Source organism: Nuphar pumila, chromosome 3 (assembly GCF_984573655.1).
Source record: "Nuphar pumila chromosome 3, dmNupPumi1.hap1.1, whole genome shotgun sequence".
NCBI classification, from domain to species: Eukaryota; Viridiplantae; Streptophyta; class Magnoliopsida; order Nymphaeales; family Nymphaeaceae; genus Nuphar; species Nuphar pumila.
In genome coordinates, this window is record NC_143251.1 from 121,371,803 (window position 1) to 121,397,909 (window position 26,107).

The 26,107-nt window shown below is 37.4% G+C and overlaps 1 protein-coding gene across 8 annotated transcripts in view; it reads right to left on the reverse strand.

The window, feature by feature from the left end:
• Nucleotides 1–24,875, reverse strand: part of ATM (Serine/Threonine-kinase ATM-like protein) — a 308,602-nt gene extending 283,727 nt beyond the window's left edge. For 5 of the 8 annotated variants that reach the window (XM_089999877.1, XM_089999876.1, XM_089999879.1 and 2 more), the window contains exons 1-23: nucleotides 24,620–24,875; nucleotides 24,407–24,515; nucleotides 23,994–24,137; nucleotides 18,331–18,492; nucleotides 18,045–18,240; nucleotides 17,756–17,912; nucleotides 17,401–17,540; nucleotides 17,232–17,322; nucleotides 17,026–17,129; nucleotides 15,810–15,908; nucleotides 15,138–15,194; nucleotides 14,751–14,841; nucleotides 14,097–14,171; nucleotides 11,211–11,252; nucleotides 11,001–11,083; nucleotides 10,820–10,868; nucleotides 6,299–6,370; nucleotides 5,911–6,066; nucleotides 5,712–5,807; nucleotides 5,436–5,626; nucleotides 3,487–4,078; nucleotides 3,024–3,098; nucleotides 2,764–2,928 (exon numbers count right to left, since the gene is read on the reverse strand). In XM_089999877.1, the coding sequence (XP_089856003.1) occupies nucleotides 2,764–2,928; nucleotides 3,024–3,098; nucleotides 3,487–4,078; nucleotides 5,436–5,626; nucleotides 5,712–5,807; nucleotides 5,911–6,066; nucleotides 6,299–6,370; nucleotides 10,820–10,868; nucleotides 11,001–11,083; nucleotides 11,211–11,252; nucleotides 14,097–14,171; nucleotides 14,751–14,841; nucleotides 15,138–15,194; nucleotides 15,810–15,908; nucleotides 17,026–17,129; nucleotides 17,232–17,322; nucleotides 17,401–17,540; nucleotides 17,756–17,912; nucleotides 18,045–18,240; nucleotides 18,331–18,492; nucleotides 23,994–24,137; nucleotides 24,407–24,515; nucleotides 24,620–24,688 (3,015 nt within the window). In that variant the 5' untranslated portion in view covers nucleotides 24,689–24,875. Of the gene's footprint in view, nucleotides 1–2,763; nucleotides 2,929–3,023; nucleotides 3,099–3,486; nucleotides 4,079–5,435; nucleotides 5,627–5,711; nucleotides 5,808–5,910; nucleotides 6,067–6,298; nucleotides 6,371–10,819; nucleotides 10,869–11,000; nucleotides 11,084–11,210; nucleotides 11,253–14,096; nucleotides 14,172–14,750; nucleotides 14,842–15,137; nucleotides 15,195–15,809; nucleotides 15,909–17,025; nucleotides 17,130–17,231; nucleotides 17,323–17,400; nucleotides 17,541–17,755; nucleotides 17,913–18,044; nucleotides 18,241–18,330; nucleotides 18,493–23,993; nucleotides 24,138–24,406; nucleotides 24,516–24,619 lie in introns of those variants that run through there. The other 3 variants (XM_089999875.1, XM_089999874.1, XM_089999880.1) reach the window with 3 other exon arrangements.
• Nucleotides 24,876–26,107: the final 1,232 nt, after the last annotated feature.

A 26,107-nucleotide genomic window follows, 5' to 3' on the forward strand; every position in this document is an offset into this window, starting at 1 on the left:
ATGAAGAAAAAAATCCTGCATTAGATGATTCAGAATTTTTTAACCATATTCATTCAATTTTAGTCAGAAGATGGGATAAGACCAACACTCATTTGCATTGCATGGCACATTCTCTTAATCCAAAATATTATGCAAAAAAGTGAAAAGCAGGTGGTATTGGTCGTGTCCCTCTAAATCTAGACCCAGAGCTATCAAGACATAGAAATATGTGTATCATAAGACTTTTTCTTGAAGCATATTTTCTAAATCAAGTCACACAAGAGTTTGAAAAATTTTCATCTTCGAGATTATATGGACCAGCATTATTCGCGAGAGAGGATGATAATATAAATCCTATCACATGGTGGTCAACATTTGGATCAGAAACACCTATTCTCTAATATCTTGCATTACGATTGCTATCGCAACCTGCTAGTTCATCTTGTTGTAAAAGAAATTGGAACACATATTCTCAAATCCACAACATGAAGATAAACAAACTCACAAGCAAGCGTGCAGAGGATTGAGTATATGTTGATTCAAATCTTCGACTACTTTTGGGAACTAATAATGAATACAGGTACTAATTTGCTCTCTTAGTTATTTGATTGTTTATTTTTTAATTTTTCATTTAAATATACTTTTATTCTATTTAACATTTTCAAATTGGGTTTGTAACGCAGACAAAAAACATCCAAATTTGGGGATGTAAACTCAGAAAAGTGTGACTTCGAAGGAGACCATGATTTCAACATGACAAACATGGATTTATCTGAGCCCAGTCTTCCTTCTAATGATGCATTTGATGATGAAGAAAAAAATTATTAAAATCCATTACTTTTGGTATGTAATTTAGTTCTTTTCTGCTTTACTTATTTGATCGATAGGTTGATATATTGTATGCATGATGAATGATATTATGACAATGTTAATTGTTAAAACTTCAAAATTATATATATATATATATATATATATATATATATTTACATTTTTTCCCTGCCGCACCCCCGCATCCTAGGTTTTTGAAAGTGCCACACCCCCGCACCCATGTGACTTAGTATGTAACTTATCCAAAGCTTAATATAAAAGAAAAGCAAGAGGTATGATTTCCTATATTGGGAATCATGTGTTTTCAGCCCCATATGTTGTCTCCTTGTCTTCTCTTGGCCTTCATTGTTGGTTCATGTTGAACTCTCGAAACTGTCCCAGTGCCAAAGTAGCCGCTTCCATTGAGGTAACATATTGATCTTAGATATATGCTTCTCTAAGTTCCATATCATTAATCTTCTCTCCATTAATGTATTATTTTCTAAGTTTCCTTTACTCTTTATAAATCCATTTATTTTCCTTACATTTTCTTCCCCTTCGAATCTAATATTTCTTCTTTTGTTTCCTGTATCTTCTTTCCTTTCCTTATCTGTCCGAGTTCTTTTTGTCCCCTTTCTCACTTTCTTTTTCTCTTTAAAGTCAGGAAAGAATAGAACAATGTCAATCAACATCTTCAAAGCGGGAAAAAAAACAAAAAAGTTAAAAAAGAACAGCCAAGCATGACCCCAAAGACTATGCCTGCAGCACTCGAGTAAACTGACTGATCTGCTGGGACATCCTCTTAATGCTCCAACAAAGGTGGGAAGATAAGGAAAATGAGGGAAGGCTTGCTAGTTGATTCCTTAACTTCTCTATTGATCATGCTCCGCCTAATGCCCGTTACTAATCTCCTTGCTGGATGTGATTTCTTTCATTTGCAGTTCTTTTTCTTCATCTTTGCACTTATTTTTCTCCACGTTTTTTTCCTTTGCCCGAGCCATCATTACATCTTTCTTCAAGAACTACATTGAAATTCTACCAATGCTATCGGCAAGAAGAAACAAAACATATCATTCTTTTAGAGACTGATGGAGACAACGGCCCTGATGGTAGTGAACCTACTCCACCTGACTTCCTCAGTCAATGAGAAATCTGACAAAAAGAGTTGCATAACTATGTCTCATGCATGAACCCATCCAACATATTGCCTTCGTTTTTGGAATTGTAATGTTGCTATCTCAACAAAATGAAGGCAATAATAGATCAACTCACTGTTTTCTGTAGTCCGAACAAAACAAGATATTTCAAATCCTGTATAGTTGAAGATCTGAATACAAAGTTTACTAGCCAAATCCCATAACCGACATTTGAAGAGCTAGGCCAACGACAATGCAATGTGATTCCCTGTTCTTGAATGCATCATTCAGCATATCTTAGGCTCAAACAGCTAGAGATGTAATTATGTTGCATAACAAGCAGAAGATAAAATAGCATAAATGTGTCTTGAAGACACCAACATGCAACACAAAAATTAGACTTAAAAATTTCAAGCTAGTGCTTTGTCTTGGATAACAGCATCTAAACCTTTATGTGTGTGTTAATGTGTGCAGGCAAGATTCACAAAGAGAATTTAAAAAAAAAACTGCAAAAAAACAATATCGCAATTGGTGTGAAGTAAACCATAACTGAGCATGATGCTACTAAGATGTTCCAATTTGCCAGGTTGCCTGTTTGACTACAGAGAGACTAATGGCTTTGAGAAAGATGACCTATTCCGTTTTCTGACATGCTACTATTTAATATGCTAACATCTATCAAAGAAAAAATAGATGCAAATGATGCAACAAAAAAGAAAGTCGTCTAATCGAGAACATATTTGTAGCAAGGCAGCACAAACTATGAAAAGCTCACCAATTATTAACAAGAAAACTGGAGGCAATTTCAGCTCCAAAATATTATATGGATCCTACCAAATACCTGCTCTGATGACTTTCTCATCTCATGATGAAAAGAATTTTCTTTCAATTGATGACAGGATAAAGATAGCATGGACTCCAACAATGCATGGATGGCAGTCAAACAACTAGCAGATTCAAGTTCCAGACCCTCAGATACATCCAATGAGTCATTTATCAACTCTACCTAAAGAATTTGGAATTGTGGAAAGACCATTAGTAAAATTGTGACATGGTTAATGCAGAAAAAATTTATTTCATATTTGCAATGAATCAACTTACCATGTCTGCTGGGGATCTGGTTGGGAAGCAAGAAAAAGCCTTGCAAAGATGGTAAAGTACCTTCTCACGAACCTTCTAATCAAACAAAGTTTCATTAATAAACATTTAAATACGGCAACAATGATTGTTTACAAACCACTGTATCCTTACAAAAGATTGAAGAAAGGGATGCTGAAACTGATTGGAGGAAGGCTAAGTTGTGATAGAACATTAATCTTAAATACCTTCTTGGAAATGACTTCCCATATTGCAAGTATCAAAAGATTCAAAACTAATTAAATTGTAGACAAGCAACATTTCATCAAATAATCTTAAAACAGTAGTATCTGACAAATATCTATGCAATTCATCATCCATGCCTGAAAAGTAATAATGATGATAAACAATTAATGCCACACACCAGGTGCAGGGCCAACAAATATTGTTGTTGAGATGTATAAGAAACTGAGAAACATGATGGTACCTTTGAATCAGTTTCTATTTTCAAAATATTGGACATGATATCCCATGTAAGCTCAGGCAAAACCAGGAAGAAGTTTGACATAAGTGACACCATGTCGACCTTCCATTGCTCAAAATAAGAAAATCTGCCTAAACATGTTGAATTTGCAGCAACCATGTCCTTATCCTTGGAATCATTATCAGCATCCAACTCTATGTCAACAATTCGCATTTGACTGGAATAATTTTGCGAGTAAGTTGAAGAGGAGCGAATGAACTCTGACATATATTCTTCAGATTCTTCACTGTTCGTAAACATAGAGAACTCCTCAAAAATCTTATTCAGCCCAAGCAAAATCATCTTGGCAAGAGACTCAACACTGTTCAGGTATTCTTTACTACATGAATTGTCCTCCTTCAAAATGACAAGAAGCGGAGAGGAACACAAATTTCTGAGAGTAGCCACAGTTGAACATGTTAGATCGAGGAGGGTACCAGAGACTGAATTGGTACCATTCTGATGGCAACTTGTCTCAATAATTGAAAAGGCTCGTGATAACAACTTCAGTAGATGCTTAAGCATATCTTCAATGAAACATGATTTCCCACCCTGTCTGCCAATGGAGGGAAAGAAAAAGAGCAAATGGTAAACATGAATTAGCTAAATAAACAAGAAAAGAAAAAAAGGGCGCTTAAAACAATCGAAGTCCTCTAGTCATGTACATCCAACCGATCATTAAAGAGATATGTTGCTTTCCAAGAATCAATGCAGCATATTATTGCAAAAATTACCATACTGATATAGTACATACCAAAGCCCAGAAGATGCATGATTCTCAAGTGAATCATGTTTCAGGACTACAGTCCCTTAATAGGGGAAAAATGAGCAATAAACCATAGTCAGTATAAGTAGGAGGAAAAGCCCAAAACTGTGAGCTGCAAAGCAAGCATTAACACAAAAATGGAATCAAGATTTTATTTAATTACTAAATAACTAAACACATGGTACTTGTCATCACAAGGTTTACATTCTTACTTTACATGTGGTTCTTTGCCTGTTTTTCCTGAATCCTATAAAGGCATTTTTCGCTTTTGGTTCTTTCATAAAATGATTGTTGTGTGTGTAATTGATCGAATGAATGTCATGAATTGGCACGAATTACCAGACAAAGAACCAGAATTGAAAAATAAATGTTTTTTGTTCAAATATTCTAAAAAACATTAGCAATTGCTTTGAAAAGAAGATTATTTACAATGGGGCTTTTAGCATGTAGTAGCCATTAGAGGTGGTCTAACAGCTAGTTAAACTAGTCATATGCTAGCAATCTCAAACAGCTAGCTAGTCTAGCCATTTGACAAATATGGAATAGACAAAAGGAATAAAGAAAAAATATCTCTTAACAAATAGCCCCAACAAAAGGAATATAAGGAAAAAATGCAAGAAAAGAGTATAGAAAAAATACAAAAATTATTCGCAAAAACCTAGCATGCATTCTATCATGTAAATACAAACTATGCACAATTTTTTTTCCGATACAAAAATGCAAGAAAAGAATTAGATTGCAACTATAAATTGTTAAACACCTTGGTGTTCAATGTTGCTTTTTCATGTACTCGAGTAAGTGTGAGTAATTTGTCCTTTTATCCCATACTTGAGCTATAGGATATTAGAGCAAGATCCAGATCATTGCTGGTACTACTTACTAAGGACTGTCTTACAAGCATGTCCAACAAGAACTTTCTCACATCATTAAAATAGGCATAAGATGCTTAACAGATGAAACTCAATCAGCTTCTATCATACCTCATATGGAACAATGTTGGTAAGATTCACTCCCTAAATTACATAATGTCCATTCACAGGTAATTCATGAATCAGGATATCTAATAACTGTTGGAAATTTAATATTTTCCTCTAAAAAAACATTTAAGCATATACATGAATCTACTGGATTAGAAAAGGGGTCAGACCCCACGATCAGTGACCCATAGCCAATATTTGATAAGAGTGTGCATAACAAGAAAAGGTCCGACGGCGACAAGTCCTGAATCTCATGATTTATGTTGAGAGTCATGAGAAGGGAATCCTCCATCTCCTCTAGGAGTGGCTGCCTAACAGAAATAGGAAGATGTAAATTTGAACTCTGACAACCAATGAGCACCTGTTGAAAACAAGTTTTGTCATGCCACAAGCACAAGAACCTTAAAAATATCAGGTAACATAAAGACAAGCTAAAATTGCATCACCTCATTAGAAGTGCTCAGCTTAAGTTCAGCTAGAACATCCACAGAGCATTCTAGAGAGCTTAGCTCATTGATACATTCTTGCTCTTGTTCCACTTGCTACAATAAAAGACGATTCAAAATAATCATTAGTTCAACTGATATCCAAGGTACAAACAATAGAAAGGTTAAAGCAGCAGACTATGAGTCAATGGACAAATACCTGCATCCAGTCATCCACGAAAATACAGTCACTATGATCCATATAGATATTCAACTGTCTGTGAAAAGGGGATAGGAACAGCTCATGACCCGCACAAAGTGAAAATACTGCAGCAGGAAAAAGCTTGACATTTTGCTGGTTTAGCAGCAAACCTTCCTATATAATTAAATGTATATAGCTGTCACGCAAAATGCCAAATTCCCTGCTTGAAATACCAATGAATGCTAACAAAAATGGAAAGAAAACAAGAAAAACATGTTGAAATTAAAGGCCAATTGGACATGGTTTTGTAGTATCCTTTGCAATTCATAAAAACATGAATGCTATGCCCAGATTATTCAAATTAATTAACTAGAAGATTTATTTCAAGAGGTTCTTGAAAACGAACCTTCAAACTTAATAACTTAAAGACTCCTCTCAAGAGGCCCTCTCTCAATAATAGAGTATCTCGAGAGTTTCCCTGCAAGTAAAAAGCCACATTAGCAATCAAAAATAATAAAGGCCAGGCAAGGCGATAAGATTTAGATCTTCAAAAGTTAAGATCACTCTTGACACAGTTAACTCCACTTGGGAATATTTCTTCAAATAGTTATCGCAATAGTCTTATTTCAACTTGCATTTGTAATCTTGAGGGCATTGTTTTCCCTATAAATCAACTGAGAAGGAGAGTGAATAGGGAGCAGGTAGTGTACCTAAGCGGGGCAGTGTCGGTCCGGGTGTGCCGGCGACAGCAAGAAGAAGACGAGGGGGAAAGAAGAGGTAGGAGAGAGGCGGGAGGCGTCGAGGGTAGCTCGGAGGTAAGGGGGCTCCTGCGTGCCTCCAGCGAGGGGAGGTCAGGGCTCAGGGAGAAGTCGGGAGGGGGTTCCGGCGTGGGATGTCGAGAGGGGGCTCGGGTTGCACCGGCGTGACTCAGGCGAGAGTCGAGAGGGATGAGGCGTCGTCTGGTTTCGGGTGTTTTAAAAAGAAAACCGCCCTGTGGGGGGTTTAAATAGAACACGGGGGGTGTGTTGAACCGGATCTGGGTTGGATTTGGATCCAAAACTCTTTTTTTTTAAACACGAGTCTTACAAAAAGTGCTAGCCAGCACCTAGTCAGTAGACCCATAAAAGGCCTAGGTGGGACTAGTAGGCTCAATCAGAACCAAAAAATAAAAAATACAGGATTTACAATAAATTGCTAAAATTAATAGCAAAGATATATTCAGCATAAAATCAAGCAACAAGATAATTATAGACTATGTCACATGGGTGCAGGTGCAGGTGCGGGTGCAGGGTGCGGCACTTTCAAAAAACTTAAGTTTTAACAGTTAACAACATTAACACTAATGAATGTTCATCTTGGGCATGATCGAGTCGAGCTAGGTCAATTCGGGTTGGGTCAGGTCTACCCAACCCCACTTTCATCCCTACACTGCAGCGGCGTAAAACATAAATGGACATGATATTTTACCGGTCAAAGCAATTAACTTTTCTAATGCATTTATTGATTATTTATATATATAGAGAGAGAGAGAGTAATTAATGGGAACTGAGCAGTCCGATCCTTTGTTAAATCTCCACCTGATCATGCATATATTTCACGGTTAATTAACATTAAAATATGCATGATTTTATGAAAAATTGTTTCAAAAACCCAATTTTATGTTAGTTTTCAGTAAATGAGCTAAAATGATTGAAAATTAGAAAATGCTTGAAAAAGTAGCTTTATTTTGCATTTTAGTACATATTTTAATGTTTGTATTTACGTAGTAGTTTTAGTTGTTAATAAAAAATTACCACCCCTCAGCTGTTACGTCTTTGCTAGCCTCTAAAAAGTTTCTTCCCAAGATAAAAGTAACTACAAATCATGTAGAATTAATTCTTCTTTCATTTTCCATGAAACCCCTTTAAGTAACCATTAGTGGTAACGTCCTTATTTTTTCCATGATGCCTAGGAACATGTATCGGCTAGTATTTACCAACCAAACACAAGTTACAAGAAGCAAATAAATACTCCATCAATCAGCCATTTTTTGTCCAAAAATTGGACACAAATGACCCTGGGTGCATTGACTGCACCCAGGGTCCGGTTGACCGCACCGGTGCCGTACCCGCGTCGCGTCGACGCGGGTGGGGAACCAGGTTGGCCGAATCCCTGTGACTTAGATTATAGACAAAATATTGTATATCATAGTGCATTTAAAACTGTAATTTTGTGCTAGTTACTACCTCAATCACAATGATTGCTAGCTGAAGATGAGTATGAACATGATGAAGCTGAAATTGGGTATCTTCTACTTTTTCTTTCATAAAGTGATAATCAAGTTTTATATGGTTTATCCTCTCATGGTAATCTGGATATAAAGTTGTCTACGATAGGAAGTCGGGCTTTTCAATTAAATCCTAGTTGTTCTTCAGTGTACTGGAATTTTTCACAATGCAATCTCTTAAATATTACTTTGCTTACATTTGACCCTCCAGTAAAGCAAACTGTTGCATATCCATTTCAATGACTTGTGGTTCCAAATAAAGGTAGATTGTCTCTCCCAAGGGTATTAGGCTGTTAGCCTTTATGGCCTCATACTCAACCAATCCTTGTTAGTAGTTCAAAGACTTTCCTTCTCTCATTCATCTGATTCCTCATAGCACATTCATCACAATCAATTTGGGTGAAGTGATACAACTCATCCCATGTGTTAATGTATATGTACTTACATATACATTATGTGTATGTATTATTTGTGTGTATGGATTATTTATATATATATATATATATTATTCAAAATATGCATGTAATAGGTAATGTCCATTAGGGACATTTTGGTCATTTTTTTGTAATAGGGACAGACCATTAGGGGCAGTTTTGTAAAACTTCTTTTTTGTTTTGTTTTTTTTAGTCTTTCTAGCCCTTTAACTCTTCTCTATGCTCTATAAAGGGAATCTCCCCCATGTGTATAGCTATGATTTCTCAAGCATACTTTTGGAATATAAAATATATATTTTTTATGTTGTGTTGAAAGTAGCTTGTGTTTGTGACTCTTTTAAGTTTGTATCTTGCCATAAGTGGTTCTTTGTATTTGTGCACTCTTGTATGCACTTGTAGCCCGTAGAGGCATTCTTTTTGTGCACATTTTTCTTGTTTCATTACACCATGGAGCTGCTAATTCCATATAATACTCATTTATGATTCTATCCTCTTGCTTGCACCTTCTAATCTTGTCTAGGGTTTCATACACCCTGGCAACACTTCTAGAGTAAGCCTCAGCCAATGCTTCTCAAAGTTCTTTTGCAGCATGAAGATACATGAAACTTAAAATGTTTGATATCATGGATTGGAGTAGACATGAAATAAATAGGCACTCTCTGTCCTCCAATTTCAATGTCCGTGGCTCTTTTCATCCAGTTTCACAGTCTCACAAGTTATATAAGCATACTTGTCTTGAGCAAAAATTACAAACTTAATAGAGTGAGCCTATTCAACATATTTCTCCCATCAAATTTCACATTAGTTACCTGAAACCTTTTAACAGTAATACTTCATTGAGTGTTAAACATAGAAGCACCCTCCTTACCTTCACTCACGCTTATTCCTTCACTTGACAAATATTTCTAAAATCACCTAAAACTGTCTCTAACAATACAAGGGGGAGCCTTCTCCGCTTAACATGTGCCCCCGTTATGCTTGACGCCACTATAGCAATTAGAACCATTAGCCCTAGTTCCGAGATCTTCAGCTCTGTTCTGATACCATCTTACAGGACTTAAGTCTATATCTTTGCTTTGTTAGTATAGGTAAATGACAGAAATTTTTGAACAAAGAGGAAGAAAGATAAAGAGGAATAGGGCCTGAGTATCCAGCCCTCTTTCTTTACCTTCCATATATGTCACACTAGTGACAAAAAATCTTGGATGAAAATACCCTTGTAACCCTTAGAAATTACTACATGCAAATGAGGGGCAAAAGGACAAAAATGCCCCCATTGACTACCCTAATGACTTGAATCCTTTAACAGAATCATGTCAATTCCTGTGGGCTAACTTAGCCCAGACAGGGCTCAGATGTGGTGCCTTCCTCTCGGTGTTCCCATCCAATAAAGAGGCTTGCCAGTTATGGAGCATTTTCACTTGAGCTTCAGACTTTTCTTAACAGTACTTGTGCATTCTCATGAACCATGCTTTCATAGTGAAGCCAAAGATCATCCATGTTGGATAGCAGCTACTAGAAAGGAAATAGCAGTCATGCATAAGTGTGGCACATGGTAGATAGTAAACCAACCTCTAGACAGGAATGCAGTGAGATCTAAATGGTTCTATAAGATTGAAGGATACAACGTTCGCCTAGTCGCAAAGGATTTACACACAAGAATATGACATGAACTATGATACCTTCAGCCTGGTCATTAAGATGGGGAAGTTTCCTATGGCTATTATCTCTTGCAACTGGTTCTGATTAGTTTATTGAACAACTTGATGTTAAAATTGCTTATTCGCATGGTAATTTTAATGAAGAAGTGTATATGGAACAGCAGATCAGGTATAGTGAAGGAGATCCCATACATAAGGCACATAAATTGAATGTGGTAGATGGAAACTAAATGATGTGGGATTCGTCCACCCCATTCACCACACTATATTGGTTGCCTTTATTTGGCTACATACAAGAAATGGACTCGATGTTCAGACATTGACCATAAACCTCTTAGTCTAACTGGGCCATGTATGGTGATGTTACTACCACAATCAGACCAGACTATGAATGAGGTTGTCCAGGGGGTTGAGCAGGTCAAAAAATGCTCTAAGCATTCAAGTTCAAGCAAGGAATAAGATAAAATGTTTGAAAACCAATGTGTGGCTTTTAATGCACAAAAAGAGAAAAAATTACAAAATAAACAAGGGAAATGCCAACAAATTTTAGCAGAAAAACTGCACACCTGATATCCTGATCGAGAAAAATAGCAAGCAATGAAGTACAGAGAACTCCTGCAACAATATTGTGAATAAGAAAGAATGCAGTGGAGATGGTGTGTTAAACAGGGAAAATAAATTAAAAAATAGTTACAATAAGATCTAGGCATAAACACAATAATAGACACTCAAAGCAATGTCCCATACGGAGAGGGCAAGTGCTTAAATATTCGAAGATCCCACACATCTTGAGGCACCAGCAATCCATGTACAAGGCCCTGTCTCCAGAACTACATAAAGAAAAGCAAGAAACATAATAAAAGATGAACATTAATGAGAAGAATATATATAAAGAACCAAATTAATTCCCCAAAATTTCGCAGCATAACATAACAGAGAATCTTTCATGAAGGTTACATTTAGTAAAATTCTACTGAGAAGCTTTAATGTATCATCCACCTGCAAAGAAATGAAAGTTGGAAGCACCTCAGAACAGTAAATTTATAAAACAAACACATTAACATAAGCTAGATAGACATCACTAGGCAGCTGGAAATAGTGTGATGTCCCATGGCAGCATCTCAGTCAAGATTCATCACATAGTCAAATGCATGACAGAAGTAGCACCTAAGACATCCACAAAGTTTTATCTAACCTTAGCACATAGAGATACATGTAATCTGAAACATATTAAATGGAGCAACAAGAAAGTTTTAATTTAGTTATTAGCCTTAGCACTATTTTATCACACTGGGACAAAAGGTTTCATAAATCACATGGTTCAGCCAGGAAAATGAAAAAATTACATATATTGTTTATGTCACGGGCTAATTTTTCACGAGCCAGTGCGGCGCCAGGCAAACCCAACCTGCCCAGCCTAGCGGCCCTAGGCCTCACAAATCACCACATATGCAATTGTCAAAATGATCATCGGCATTACACATTACCCCGTGTGAAGCTGCATATACGGATGTTCGACCCTACGCACCACCTCATGCATAGCAACCTAACCCAAGCCACGGCCCAGCGCACCACCCTATGCACGGCACCACAGTACTCTTCATAAATGTGCGAAAACAGTTATCGTTCGAGTTTCGAAGAGGGGGCGACGCTTACGCCCTTCTGGACCAACAACAAATCCAACAGCAACGTCACACCACCAAGGCTGCGACGCGGCCTCCTAAAAGTGTCACCCAGAGGAATTGCGAGTACTTTACGACTAAGGAAAGGTCCTTGCCAACCCTCAGCCTTGCAGTCAATCGCTAGTTATATGTCTTAATGAGCAATGCTACGCAGGTCACCCATTGACGCGTAGGCACTCACTTGTCTGGCCTCGTGCCACCATGCACGATTGAGACCACCTAATGTGGTCCCTAGGAGAATTAGCCCTAACCCACATGCACCCTCGTGCATGCAAAACGCTACCCATGAGATAGTCTTATCCCGAGTTAAGAGGTACTCCATCCAATCTCCAAAAGCATCCTCTAGTCTGTTGAACCAAAACAATGCAAAACAATATACCACATTTGTGCCATAAAAAACCGTCTCACTAATGCCGATATCGTTACCCATCACATACCATGCTATCACTGCATGTCACTGATAGTGCAATGCATACTATCCTCTACTACGCCCGATGCATTTTTCACTCAATGGTGATTCACACTACCCTTACCACATTCTGACTCTCGCAACATTGAACAATGCACATGCATCTCCTGCCAAATGAGCATGTCGCCTACTCGAACGACGAGTGTCCTCTATCACCTGCACGACTGATTGTGTCAATGATGTTGCCTGACAACACCCAATGTACACGACAACGTCCATCCGCATCGAGACTATGCATACATATCGGCCCGAAACACCGAGTATCCTCTTTCACCCGCATGCCCAACAATGCCTATGAGGTCGGCCAATGGCAGTTTATATGCATTTATATGAACATATTTACGCATTGATAAGAATAATCTTCAAACACAACTCTTTTCCCAAATCCCTTCCTCCCGCCCCATCTCCAAAGGGTATCCCTATGCGCCTAAGTTTTCCTATTAGTTGGTACTTGCTCACTCCTTCCAAATGATGAAGGCCTGAAGCGTCTTCTATTCATTGCTAAAACCAACTCCAATATCTTATGAAATTGACTCTCTCTTACAATAAGAGTTTTTTCGTTGGTGCCTACTACTATCTGTGATACTCTACCTCATGAGACATTAGGTGCATCTTCATTTGCATGCACTCAGAAATCAGTATGCCAGTTAAATGGACCTAATTGGGAAAACTTGCAGCAGCTTGCCAAACAAGGGCTGGGAGAGAAAACAAGCAAAGGCAGCTCCCTCACTCCCTCTCTAACAAAAGTAAATATCTTCTTTCTAGGAAACTGGTATAAACATGTGTGCATGTGTGTTTTTGGGGTGGGGGTCTTATGGACCAAGCAAACAATGGTTAGGGATTACAACCACTTCCTAGTGCTATGTGGCGGGATGTGATCTATAAAGGCCAAACTAGCATTGTGCACTAATGCATAAAGTACATCTAAAACTCAAATTGAGTAACCGAGTAGATCTTATAGTTGGTTAAAACTTAAAAAATAAGGCACTAGTGTACATACTAGTTCATTTTGTTCTCTCTTTTCTTTTATTTTGGATGGGAGAGGTGTTGAAAGAGATACCCGAGCTAGGGGGTAGCCCTGGTGGTATTCAAACCTCTCCAATGTGGTAGTGTTGCTCTACCAATCTAGCTATTATACTGGAACCCACTAATAGACATGCAGGCATAAGAATACCTACATAAATCATTTTGATCCCCAAAATTTGCAAATTGTTAATAAATGTCACACAAAAAGGCATGAGGATTCAACAAGGCAATCTCAGTATCATGGTTAAATTTGGAATAGCAGAAACCGAAAGTTGCCATATTCCAGAAAGCAACCATAAGACCCTAATTTGCTTTTCCTCTAGTTGTTTCTTGATGGTTCAAATGAATGCTTCCAAAAAAGGACAACACAAAAAAGTTTCACGCAAGGAGATCCTCAAAGCGCACCAAGGAGTTTCAAATTTCATTTACTTTGGGACTGCTGCAGTCATAATCAGTTATTTAATGAAGGTAAGATGATTTTTGAAATTTTTGTATGCAAAAGCACTTGGAACAAGAGCCAGCTACAAGCCAAAATTTAGTGAATTTTCTAATTATTTTCATGGTCGGAGAAGATCAATTCTTTCAGGCACAACAAAGTAACAAACAGGATAGCAAGTTTAAAGTTCATTTAACATAAATGCACATACTGGTTCTTAGAGAACTCACCAATGGAGCCACATTACTGAATATAGGAAGCCAATGCATCAAACAACTCCAGATTTTACGCCAACCATCCCTCACCTGGAAGTGCATCGCAACAGAAACAATTTGAATCTATGTCACATGGTGCGGGTGCGGCACTTTCAAAAAACTTGGGTGCAGGGGTGCGGCAAAAATATAAAAAATTATATATATATATATATATAAAGTCCAAAAGTTGGACATAAATGGCCCTGGGTGCGTTGACTGCACCCATGGTCAGGTTGACCGCATCGGGTGTGGGTGCGGCACCCAGTTGGCGAGTCCCTGTGTCATAGATTTGAATGTACCAAAAAATGTGAAGCACCTGAATAAATTAACATTTTTAAGGATAAACAAGTAGCGAGGTAAAGATTATCAAGTACTGCAACTAGCAAGAAAACAGAAATATGAGTAATTGCCATACCAATTAGAATAGGAAATACCAATTGAAATGAGAATGAATATGTCTCGTCAAGCTCAACAACAGGAAGTACATAGTGAAATGTGTCCAACATAAGCCAAAACATAGACATGTATGTGGGGTTTCCTTAAATTTCTAATGGGGGAAAAGTTGACTTTGTAATATATATACAATTATACATATAACACACACACACAGAGAGAGAGAGAGAGAGAGACCTCTTTTGGATCTCTTGTAAATGTGGAAGTAGTATGACAGTTATTTTCTGATTTAGGAAATGATAAGAAAGAAACAAGTTCTTGTAGGCTCCTGCAAAACACAGCATTGCAGTGGTATTTTAGTCCAAAATAGCATAAATTTAAATGACAATTACTCTGAACACGTGACATTAAAACATGAACCAGAAACAAGAGTCCATTATCCTCTTCTAATTTGTAAAATTAAATGAAAGAACTTTCTGAAGAAGGCAGCACATATCAATTTAAATCATTTGCCTGATATCATAAATTGTCATATTTGTCCAGAACAATAATCATAAACTCATGTCACCATTTCTGAGAATATAGTGAGGGAACACGATGTCGAATGAAATTCCCAGGGATTACCTTAACACCCACAATGGACCATCATAAGCACACAAGGAGACACCATCACTGAGAACCCTGCACACACACAGACCATGTTAGGTTTCGATGAGAAACACATTCAATTTTTTTCAAAGGTGGCAATTAAATTGGAAACATGTAACAAATTCAAGCACTCACGAAATGAGTTCATAAACAACAAGAAAGACCGGTTAGGATATATAATTGGGTAACTCAATAGTTCAGCCATGTTCTCAAACTTATTAGCAGCTTTAACAAATTATTTGTATGCTGAGGAACGCTGAGATCATGAGGGGCTTGAAGAGCAAATTGGAATATAGTTAAAAACATTTTTACAAGGAAGCGCTAATGTAACATTGGACTATCAAAGGCCAGAGCAAGGGCAGACTGCTTATCAGGATAAACATGAAGATGGCATCCTTGGTTGAACTCAAATTGAATTATAGATGGTCAAGCTTGGATCATGAAACAAGTTACAGATGATTCCTTTTCTTGAAAATTTTAAAGTATCATAGTCAGTGCAGTTCCCCTTTTCAGCCCCAGGGAGGCTTGGGATCAAGTCCCAATCTACCACCTACAACCAACTATATACTGCAGGTGATAATGATTTAGGTATTAAATGCATCTTACATAAGCTTGGTTTTGACACTGTTGGACATGTTGCACACATACCTCTCAAAGCTTTCACATATACCCTCAAACCAATCAATGAGAAGTGTTCCTGGAATTTGATGGTGGTAATTTCGTATAAGGTAGCAGAAGGAACCATTCCTGCAATAATATTTCAAAAAACTTAAAAAGTACAGTATGTTAAAGCTTGATACTAATTAAATTTATATTTTGATTTTCAATACATTGCAATTCATAAGAATAGTTATACAGCATAATATTTCAAAAATTGCAAGGCCATAGTTTATAGTTTTCTATGCCATAAAAGTAGAACTCGTTGAGTGCATCAGAGGGACATCATTTGTGTCCATTGAACATTTCACTAGAAAATATTCCAAGATATTTAACCCTTCTTAGGTCTAGCATTTTATAATAATTTTACTGATTGGTATCAATGAATTGCTTCTGCTAAAGTGAAGAAGGTAGAAACAATAATGTGACTCTTACTGGAGAAAGCGCCCTGCAGCTGTAGCACTTTTAAATTGTTTAAGTCAATGAATCATAAGTTTGCATGTTCACGGCATTTCTGTCTTCTTTATGCAATCAAAGCAACTTGATTGCTTAATATTCATAATATTGTTCTTTTCTCTCTTGTGATGGCTTACCTGGTAGATAACCCTTGATGGGTGCTCAAACCCATGTCATTCCTTTGAAAGGTAACAAATGGATAGTTTCATCACCATAGTGATATGTAGTTTCATCATTTTAACAACTATAGTGACATCTCCTCATCATTATGTACAAGAAGACTATTTGCATAGGTTACAGAAATAATTAAAAAGCAGGGGAACATGCTTATTGTGAAAACTAAATATTAAAAAGTTGACTTGAGTAAATAAGTATATATAATCTTAGTTTAGTAGTCCATGTGGACGCACAAAATTGAAGTCTTAATCCTCAAGATGATCGTTGCAATATACATCAAAAAAAATTATGAAGAGGAGCCTTCTTAGGGATACAGGTCACTTATGGGCCTGCCAACCTACAAAGTAAACCCCAGGTAGTCCACCGACCCCCATGCCTTACGGGGACTGACCAGATAAAGCAGTGGGGTACATCTTGGAAGCATTGGGGTTTGATCTGGCATCGTTCATCTTGAGACTGACCATAATCATTTTTCACTTTCTCTATAATAAGACAAAGACATTGAGGAAATGAGATTGCTAAAAGAACCAAGCAGTCACCTACAAAGAAAAGAGAAGTACAAGAGTTCAACTACCATAACCATTTTCCACTTGTAATCCCCTCCTTCAGACGGCTAGCAGCAGCATCTCTCTTCAACCTTTTTGCAGCTGAAGGTAGCTTAATGGTATGAACACAAGCCTGAGATAAAGATAAGGAAATATAAGGAAACAACAAATAAGATGGAAACAAGAAAACTCACTTGATACAATGACTCCATAGGGGATATTTTACAGAACATGCCTTCTGAAAAACGCAAGCTGCAAGTTCCATTAAACTTCTTTCAAGGCTAGTGGGGTTTGCAGTCTTTACATCCCTGTCTACATCTGGGTTCCTGTAAGTTGCACACTCAATCAGCAGGCATCAGGCATAACTTTCAGTGGATAACAAAAAGAAAAACAGGATAACGCACCGCATTATAATATTCCCTGTAAGATTAGCCTGATCAAGTTCCCTACTCAGGACATCGAGAAGAAGCTCAATCAAGGCACTCACATCAGTAATGCTTCGACCTAATTTTAACTGGATTTTTGCATAAAGAATGAGGGCATTCTACAAATAATAAAACAAGAAGTCAATTCATTGTTTACCATCCATATTACATCATTTACAAGTTCCTTTTGAGGAACGTTTTTCTCAGTGCAGTTTTCCATAATTTTGTTTTCCATGAGACTACTCTTTATTAGCATTAGACCTTCTGAAAACATCAAGTCTTAAATATACTACTCAAAATGCACCACAGGAGCAGGAAATGTTATGTTGCATACCTTTAACCCTTGATCATGAGTTGAAAGCCAGAAGTGAGACATGAAATCTTGTAATGCTAGATGTATTTCAAGAGATCTGTGCCCTAAATTTGGACCATCTTTTAGCAGATACATATTTATGCATTCAACAAGCTTTCGAGAAATCTTCCCCTCTTCCCTATTTGTATATTGAAAATAGAAGCATGTTACATCAACATTCTTCACCAATCTATACCAAAACAACAAGGAAATGAATTGCAGGAGAAACACACGTATCAAATGATAAGGGTAACAAATAACAACAATGTACCTTAGGTTTGAAAATATATGAATGAAACCCTTTACAGTTTCATTCCTTAGGTTGCCGTGAAAATCACCAACAGGATATTCCAATAAGAAATGGAGTGTTTGAACACAACGAAATGTTTCCTCTTTAGAAGTTGAACTCTTGTCCTCTCCGCCACCTATGACTGCCTCAATCTTGTGCATGTATAGGAGTACAAAATCTGTCATTAAATGTTCATACATCAACAATAGCAACAGTTATTTATTGAAAAACTGCCATTTATTGTATCTTTTGTTAGAACATCACTTACTGTGATAAACCCGCTTCCTCATATGTACACGGTACTCATTTATTTCCAAAAGTTGCCGAAGAATGTTGCTGTATTCGGATTGAAAACTTGGAACATCTTTTATAACATCCCATAAATGATTAAAGATAGGCTTCACAGCAGCAAGAAGCACCAGCCTCCTACCTGAGCCACACAAATCACAGAAAATATGTAATTTTTTTATTTTAGGTTTTATAGGCAATTGATCAGATAAAAGAGTAAACACATGGGACAGACTGTCAGATGGTTAGATCACATTATCATAAGCAAGGGGTCTGAGGTTCAAATCGCATGAGGGTTACCCCAACTTGTCTATCCACAAAAAAAAGGCTTTTTACATAATGTGGAAGAAAATGTAACACCCTAAAAAACCACACCGACATACTCTAGAGGAGAAAGTTCAGCAATGACATTGATCTCCATTGCGAAAATCACCAGATAGACATTAATATATATACATGCAAGCATATATATATATATATATATATATATATATATATATATATATATATATATATATATATATATATATATATATATATATATATATATATATATCATTGTCACCGATATCACCGATAGTTTGAAAATACCGTGATATTATCGGCAAATCCAGGGCAGCACATATTAAAGCTAAAATATCGCAATATTTTCAAAATATCTCCATGAATAAAAATATCATGATAATATTGCGATATAGCAATATTTTTGAAAAAAAATACTTACTTTATATATTTTAAGCCTAATTTTTGTATTTTTGTATTTTTTGTATTTTTTTGTATTTTCAGAGTTATATTCCTTAGATTTTTTCAAAAATAATTATTATTTTCTTATATTTTTTATTTTTAATACTCCCAAGATTTTTCAACTTTAGAAAATCTCTCCGTGGAATACCCTCGCCAAGATATTACCTTGAAAACGATATAGGTGACTGTGATATATACATATGCTAGGTCATTTATACATGCAGTCTAGTAGAAAACACTGCTTTTTCACATGTTTTCTACTTTTTTTGAAGATCTAACAATTCTTACCTTATAGATATGGTTGACATAGTTTCTTTGTTACAAAACAGGTTTTGGATCATACTTTTGAAACATGTAAGTTGGTTTTCCAAGGGCTCCAAAAATAAATGGACCACAATGTACCAACATTTCATGACTCAAAAAATATATATTTTTAAATCAAATAAAGATGATCCAAAAGTATGATCCCTGGCAAACAAGTCATGTTGAACACATCTCTAAAGTCAGATCGAGTGGATACAACTTGCACCTATGATATTCCAACTAGCAGACAGTAGCAAATAAATAATACAATAGCAAGTAAAATTATTGGGTCATATTGCATAATATAAGGTTGTATGATACAATTAGTATTGTATAAGTAGACAAATGCCACTAACTTAAAGTTCCCAACGGTTTTAACTACTTTTAGGGGAAGGGGTTTAGCCTATGGGGTCATTTTAACCCCATTTTCACACCCAAAAGTTCAACATTACTTCCCCTCTTGTGATTTTTTATCAACCCTAAAATTGAGGATTTTCCAAAAACAGAGTCCTAGGAAGTGTTTTTCGGTTAGGGATACCCTTTTTCAGCCGCACCTCCTTTTTGCGCAAGTAAACCTAAAAACATCAACAAATGTGTTTTGTGCAAGGAAATCTGATCTACATTATTTTAAAGAGGTTTCACTTTTTCATTTTCCAGTAGCCAGCAGAGTGGCATTTGGCTGACTGTCAGGCCCGGCCTGGGCTTGTGCTGGGTCTGTCAGTCCCAGTCGAGTGACCTCGACCGGGCTGGTTGGCCAGCCTGGGCTGGCAGGGTCCTGCCAGACCCAGTCCAGCCAAGAAGCTGGGCCGACGCAAGCCTGGCAGCCCAGTTGGGTCTGATCAGACCAGACCCAGTTGACCAGGGTCGGCTGGGCCTGATCGGGACCCCAGCCGACTAGGTCGACTGGGTGTTAAGGCTCTTTCAAAAAAAAAATCTTCTTTTTTTTATTTTTGTTGTCTTCTTTAAAAAACCCAACCAAATGATAGTTGGTTGGGTGCAGGCCAAGTTTTAGACCCAGCCGATTGTCAGTCGGCTGGGCATGATTCAGAGGTATAGTATAAAAAAAATGTGTTTGTGGTTGTTACTGTAGGGCCCAGTCGACCTGCAGTCAACTGAGTCGTTGGGGCAATCAGCCCCGGCCGACTGGGTCGGCTGGGCTGAGTGACTAACCAAGCCGACTGGGTCACACATATTTATATATATATATATATATATATATATATATATATATATATATATATATATATATAACATGGGTGTTGGCCTGGGTGTGTATGTTATTCCAAAGAGAAGCATTGCATTTATTGTTATGAATATACTATGTGCATTGTTGTTTATATGCAAGGTTAATGAGAATATGCATTGTTATGTTTATGCAGAATTTGATTTGAACATGAATTGCTAAGTATACGCAGAATTTAATGAGCACATGCATTGATTTATTGTGATCATGCAATTGGCATGAATATGCACACTTGATGAGAATATGCATTTACATGAGCACATACATTCAAAAGAAAAATGCATTGGCATGGATACGTGTATGTAAATGAAAGAATGCACTTGACATAGTTGCATATGAATTAAGTAAATACATGCTTATGAATATTTTTATTTCATACGCATGATACAGGTTTGCATATATGAATGTGCATTTGGAACATGTGATTTGTGTCATAAATGGCATCTTGCTTTGGTTATTGCATATGGTGCATTGATGATACAAGTGGATCATCGCAGACCTTGAGAGCCTTGAATACTAGATGTTCCTTCTTTATTCACTTTTAAATGCGTCGCAAAAATCACATTTATTTTTATTGCATTGTTATATGTGTTTCCAGGGGCGGAAGTCCTGTGATGGTTCTCGCAGGAGAATATGCGAGCACTTGCCTTATACGTTCTGAGATCTCCCATCGTTATAATGAGAATCTTAGAGTTTCGATTTTGGGAGACCACGAGGAAACAAAAACTTTGTGTGCGCTATTGTTACCCCTGAGTCCGATATTGAAGTTCTTTCTTCTGGTCACGGTTTTAGGGAGAGTTTGTCACTTTGTCTGAGGTGGTGTGTAGATACAGTTGTTGTTTTGGTAAACCAAGAAAAGTGGCACTTGTGGATGGGTGGTCCCTGATGTCCGCGATATTAGATGGGTAGTCTAATGTTCTGAAAGTTGTTTCGGTCAAGAGCTAACTTTGGAACCTAGTAATAAAATACAATTTGTGTGCTAAGCTACCATGAGAACATAACTTGACCTCGGGAATTTTACTCGTTTGGTGTATCCACGGGCAACGGTAATTAAAAGAAGAAACTTAAATTATGTGCATTTAATAAAGACATGCATATGAAAAAAAACTCAAATAAAGGATAATAATTTATTAATGCATTTCACTGAAGTCATGCATATTCCTGCTATGCATTAGATCATGCATAATTACTTGAGATATATGGATGAGTGCCTGATATGTATTTTCTTTTGCATGATAGCATGACTTAATGTTCCTTGCTGATATAAGATATTTCCTCTTGCTTAGCAATTGTTCCACATTAATTTCATGCTTGCTAAAATCATGGATCTGTCATAAATGCATTTCCTCTGAGTTATTGCATGAAATCTTATCTGTATTTTTTTTGCTCATTTGTTTCATTAGAGGTACTTGTACTCAGGATTTCGGTTCTGAGTCTTCTGACACCCCTAATTCTGTGGTTTTTCGCAGCCGCAGGAGATCAGTGAAGCGACTAGCTTCTGAGAGTTGCTAGACAGTTCACAGAGAGACAGTGTGGCTCAGTTTTTCTTTATTTAATTTTATGACATTTAAATAACTCTGATATGTCTTGCAATTATTGTTTAAACACTCTTTCTTTCATAATTAATAAATAATTAGTTGTTATAGTTTGAGGGGATAAATGTAAGATCTCTTGTAGTGTGTTTGGTTATCCAATTGGGAGTGAAACTGTAAAGGCCCCGGTCTCTGAAAATATTTCCGCAATAGTTTAAAAAAAAATCCATATTTTTTAAGGGGTATAAGTTGGGGTCGTTACATTAATCATGCTTTTGATACCTAAGGGTGCATTTGATGTGTGGAACATATCTACCTGAGGAGAAAGAAATTCCCACAATATGATGTCCCACATTTTAAATGCATGGACACCGTGGAACCTATGGGACAAACACTTCTCATGGGTCTCATTTTTGCTGCAGTGCAGGAACACGAAAATCGAGCCCTTTGGGGTCAAACTTTGACTTTCTGATGTGTTTGTCCATCCAATCATACACACCCTAAAGTAGCATCATTGTACTCTTTAATGGACTCTAGTGCCCTTAATCCTAGACATTCTTTGAACATAGTATATTGGTACCATGAAGTAATATTGATACTCTTCAAAGGATTGATTACAAGCACTCTAAGGTTCTCATCCCTATACTTTTCTTACATTTAAAACAAACAGTCTTATGCTACAACTCATGTTTCAATGGGGAGAGAGGGTGCTCAAGTTTTTCGGAATTTTCTAATTGGTGGGTTTAGGGTTTCAAGTGGTTCCATTGAAAGGAATAAGTAGATTCATGCCAGCAGCACTTTTTCCTCCACTAGGGCTGAGTCATCAACTTTTTCTTTTTCTTTTTCTTTTTTCTTTTTAAATATGACACTCCTTTCACCAATCATTGGATGCACCAACTTCAAGGTTGAAGAAAACAATATTTTTTGTGTGGATCCAAGTCTTGCCAGGTTTATTTTTCTTATTAAATCAGGTCTCCAAGGTTCAGATCTTGATTATTGCCATATTTGTTGTTACTATCGGCTAGTTCCCAATATGCACGGTAATTACAATCATGCATTGACCCATAGTATATGTTAGAATTCATCAATGATATTAATTTACCTATTCTAGACTACTTTATCCATCAATTACCAGGAAACTCCAACATAAATGGTGTTTATTTTAGAGCATTTGGGTCTGATACCACAATCATAAAACAACTTTGAAATTTTTATCCAGGAGTTTTTCAATATAAATGTTTGTTAAACAATTTGCTGCAGACTGCAGTCCACTAAGGTTCTAATTTCTAGATTGGTCCACCATGACAAGATCACGTGATAGCTCCCAATTTTTCCAGATCTCAACACAGTCCTGGACCCAAGAGCAAGTTGACAGGCTTCAACAAGAATATTCTAATCAATTCAACAGGTGTTAGATTGTACCACTGAATTCTCCGTGTAGAGTCATATAGAAAGGGAAGAGAGGATTCAACTTCCTCTCCTTGAATTTCCATATCCTACAACTTACTAATTACCAAAGATATCAACTTAAACCATCTTCAATTCTAAAACTTTATTCTTTGTTTTTTATGGATATTTGAGAGTTAAATCTAAAATTTTATAAATGGCACAATTCAGAATAAAATATTCAATTGAATTTTCCATGACTATCAAACAACTAAATCTCAAAATGACTAGAAATTCCCGGAAATCATGATTAATTTGTTAAAAGATGATCATACTTTGTCGATTTCACATAAAGCTATACATATACATTTAAGCAGTGGAAATAGCTTTCTATGGATATAATGGTCATATAATCGGTGGACATAATTGAGTAACCTGAGAACTTAACATCCTCTGCGTGTTGTATGACATCCCGGAGTGTTTTGGCTAGAAATGGCTTTGGAGGCCTCCTTTTGCTGGTGGATATTTCCAGTGAAATGCATTTGATAAGCAAGTTGAGAAGAAACGGCCACGTTTCAGCTGTCAAGAGGTGTATTCATAAGCATGTGCATTTCTATTAAATTATCATTTTCACGATTACACAGTGCATGCTCCTATAATCCCAAAGTAAGATAATAAAATGAAGTATGATTGGTGATTCTGGAACGTCCGTAATATATGTAACTTGATTCTTCCTCCATGAACATAAAACAGCATGCAGCTAAAAACCCATGGATATCTTCCACAGAGAAGCACAAGAGACTTCTGCGGCAGAAAACTATTTCAAAGAAAAGAATCGAAATCATTACAGTGAGGAATCTCGTCGCGGCGAAGCTTCGCGGTGTTGCGGCTGAGCAATTTGCAGAAACCAACGGCTCTCTCACCCTCCATCCAGGTGCTCAACAGCTTCACCCCTTCCTGTACTCAACAAAAGGAAACCAAAACGACATCAAAATCAGACCCGAGACAGATAAGAAGAGGGGGAGGAGGATGAAGAAGAAGCTCAGGCATCGAATCGTTACCTCTCTGATCTTCGACTTGTCCGAGGACAGCTTCGACACGACGTCCTGGATGTCTCTGGGCGTTGCCATGGCCGATCGTCGACGATCGGGTGTGCCTCTGAAACCGACGGACAACGTAACCGTGAGCGTAGGGATTCGTTAGGGTTTATTGAGGGTGGAAGGAAACGGAGAGGCGGTTTAGTCTCTCCCGAACGGTCGTCGCGCAAAGGCGAAAGGGCGGGAATGGTCCGAACGACGAGAGCCTACAATCAGAAGCGCTTGGGGTGATTGCTGTAGTGTTTTGGGGTTTCTAATTTGAGTTTTATATAATTCTCCGCATTTATGGTTCCATACTATCGGGTTCGGATCGATTTTCGTCAGACCCGTTTGTCACGCTGGTCTGAGGACTGAGAATCAGGCCAACCCAAAATTAGTTTATTGCGACTTTGTGTACGTCTGAAATGATGAACCAACTCGGGTTTTTATGTTGGGATATAAATCGGGTATAGCATAAATGGGTCAGGCCTATTCTTAACCAGGTCCTAACTTTAGATCCAAGCCCGAACTGATACAAATCGTGTTCGGGTCCAAGTTGAAACCTGGTTGCATTTCATGATTCTCAAAGCTTACAATTTCAATTTCAAAATGATAAAGCAACAAACCAAATGGAGAGGAGACTTAACGAGAGGGCAAGCTTTTTTTATATTTATATGTAAAAACCGCCCCCAGGAACAGAGACCTAGCACGCTGGCTCTGCCTGTTGCACTTACCATCAGTGTCTTGGCAATATTTGAACCGGATAACGGATTCAGTGTGGCCATAACGGTCTCACAATTGAAATCCAATGCACCACAAATTGTGGGCTCGTAACTCACAGAAAATACAAGGTGTGAATTAAAATTTTATTAAAACGTAATGAATGGGATTAAAATCCCCATTCAAGGCTGAAAGAATGGCTATTGAGGACTATAAATCCCCAACCCATGTGCACTGCAAGTAGAACTGAGCATCATCCCCCTTGATGAAGGTCGTTTACCGAATTCCTGTCCCTCTTCTTTCATCTGTATTTTCTCCTCCCTCACTATGTGAACACCTCAATCATAAACCCAACGTTGTTATGAGAGCTCAGGTGTCGTTGTGTGATGCAAACGAAGAAAAAAAATAGAACAGAGGAGGCAAAGGTCTTCAGTACCATTATCCTAAACCGCGATGGAACCCCCCCCCCCTCGCCGGTAAGCCTAAGATAACTGCCAGTTGTGTTTGGCAATATAGTCCAAGGGACGCAAATTTATAGGTAAGTCACACACGGTATTGTTGCCGGAGTGTATCGATTGCAAAGAGGAAGAACATAGGAGGGAGGAGGATGGGGACCGCCTAAACTTAGCATTCTGAACGATCGAAAATTGTACTGTCGATGGAGAAAAAAAGAAGCAGAAAAGGCAGATGAGAAAAGGTGCATGTGGAGGGCATGGGTGACAGAGACGAAGGTGAAGGAAATCCCTCCATCTG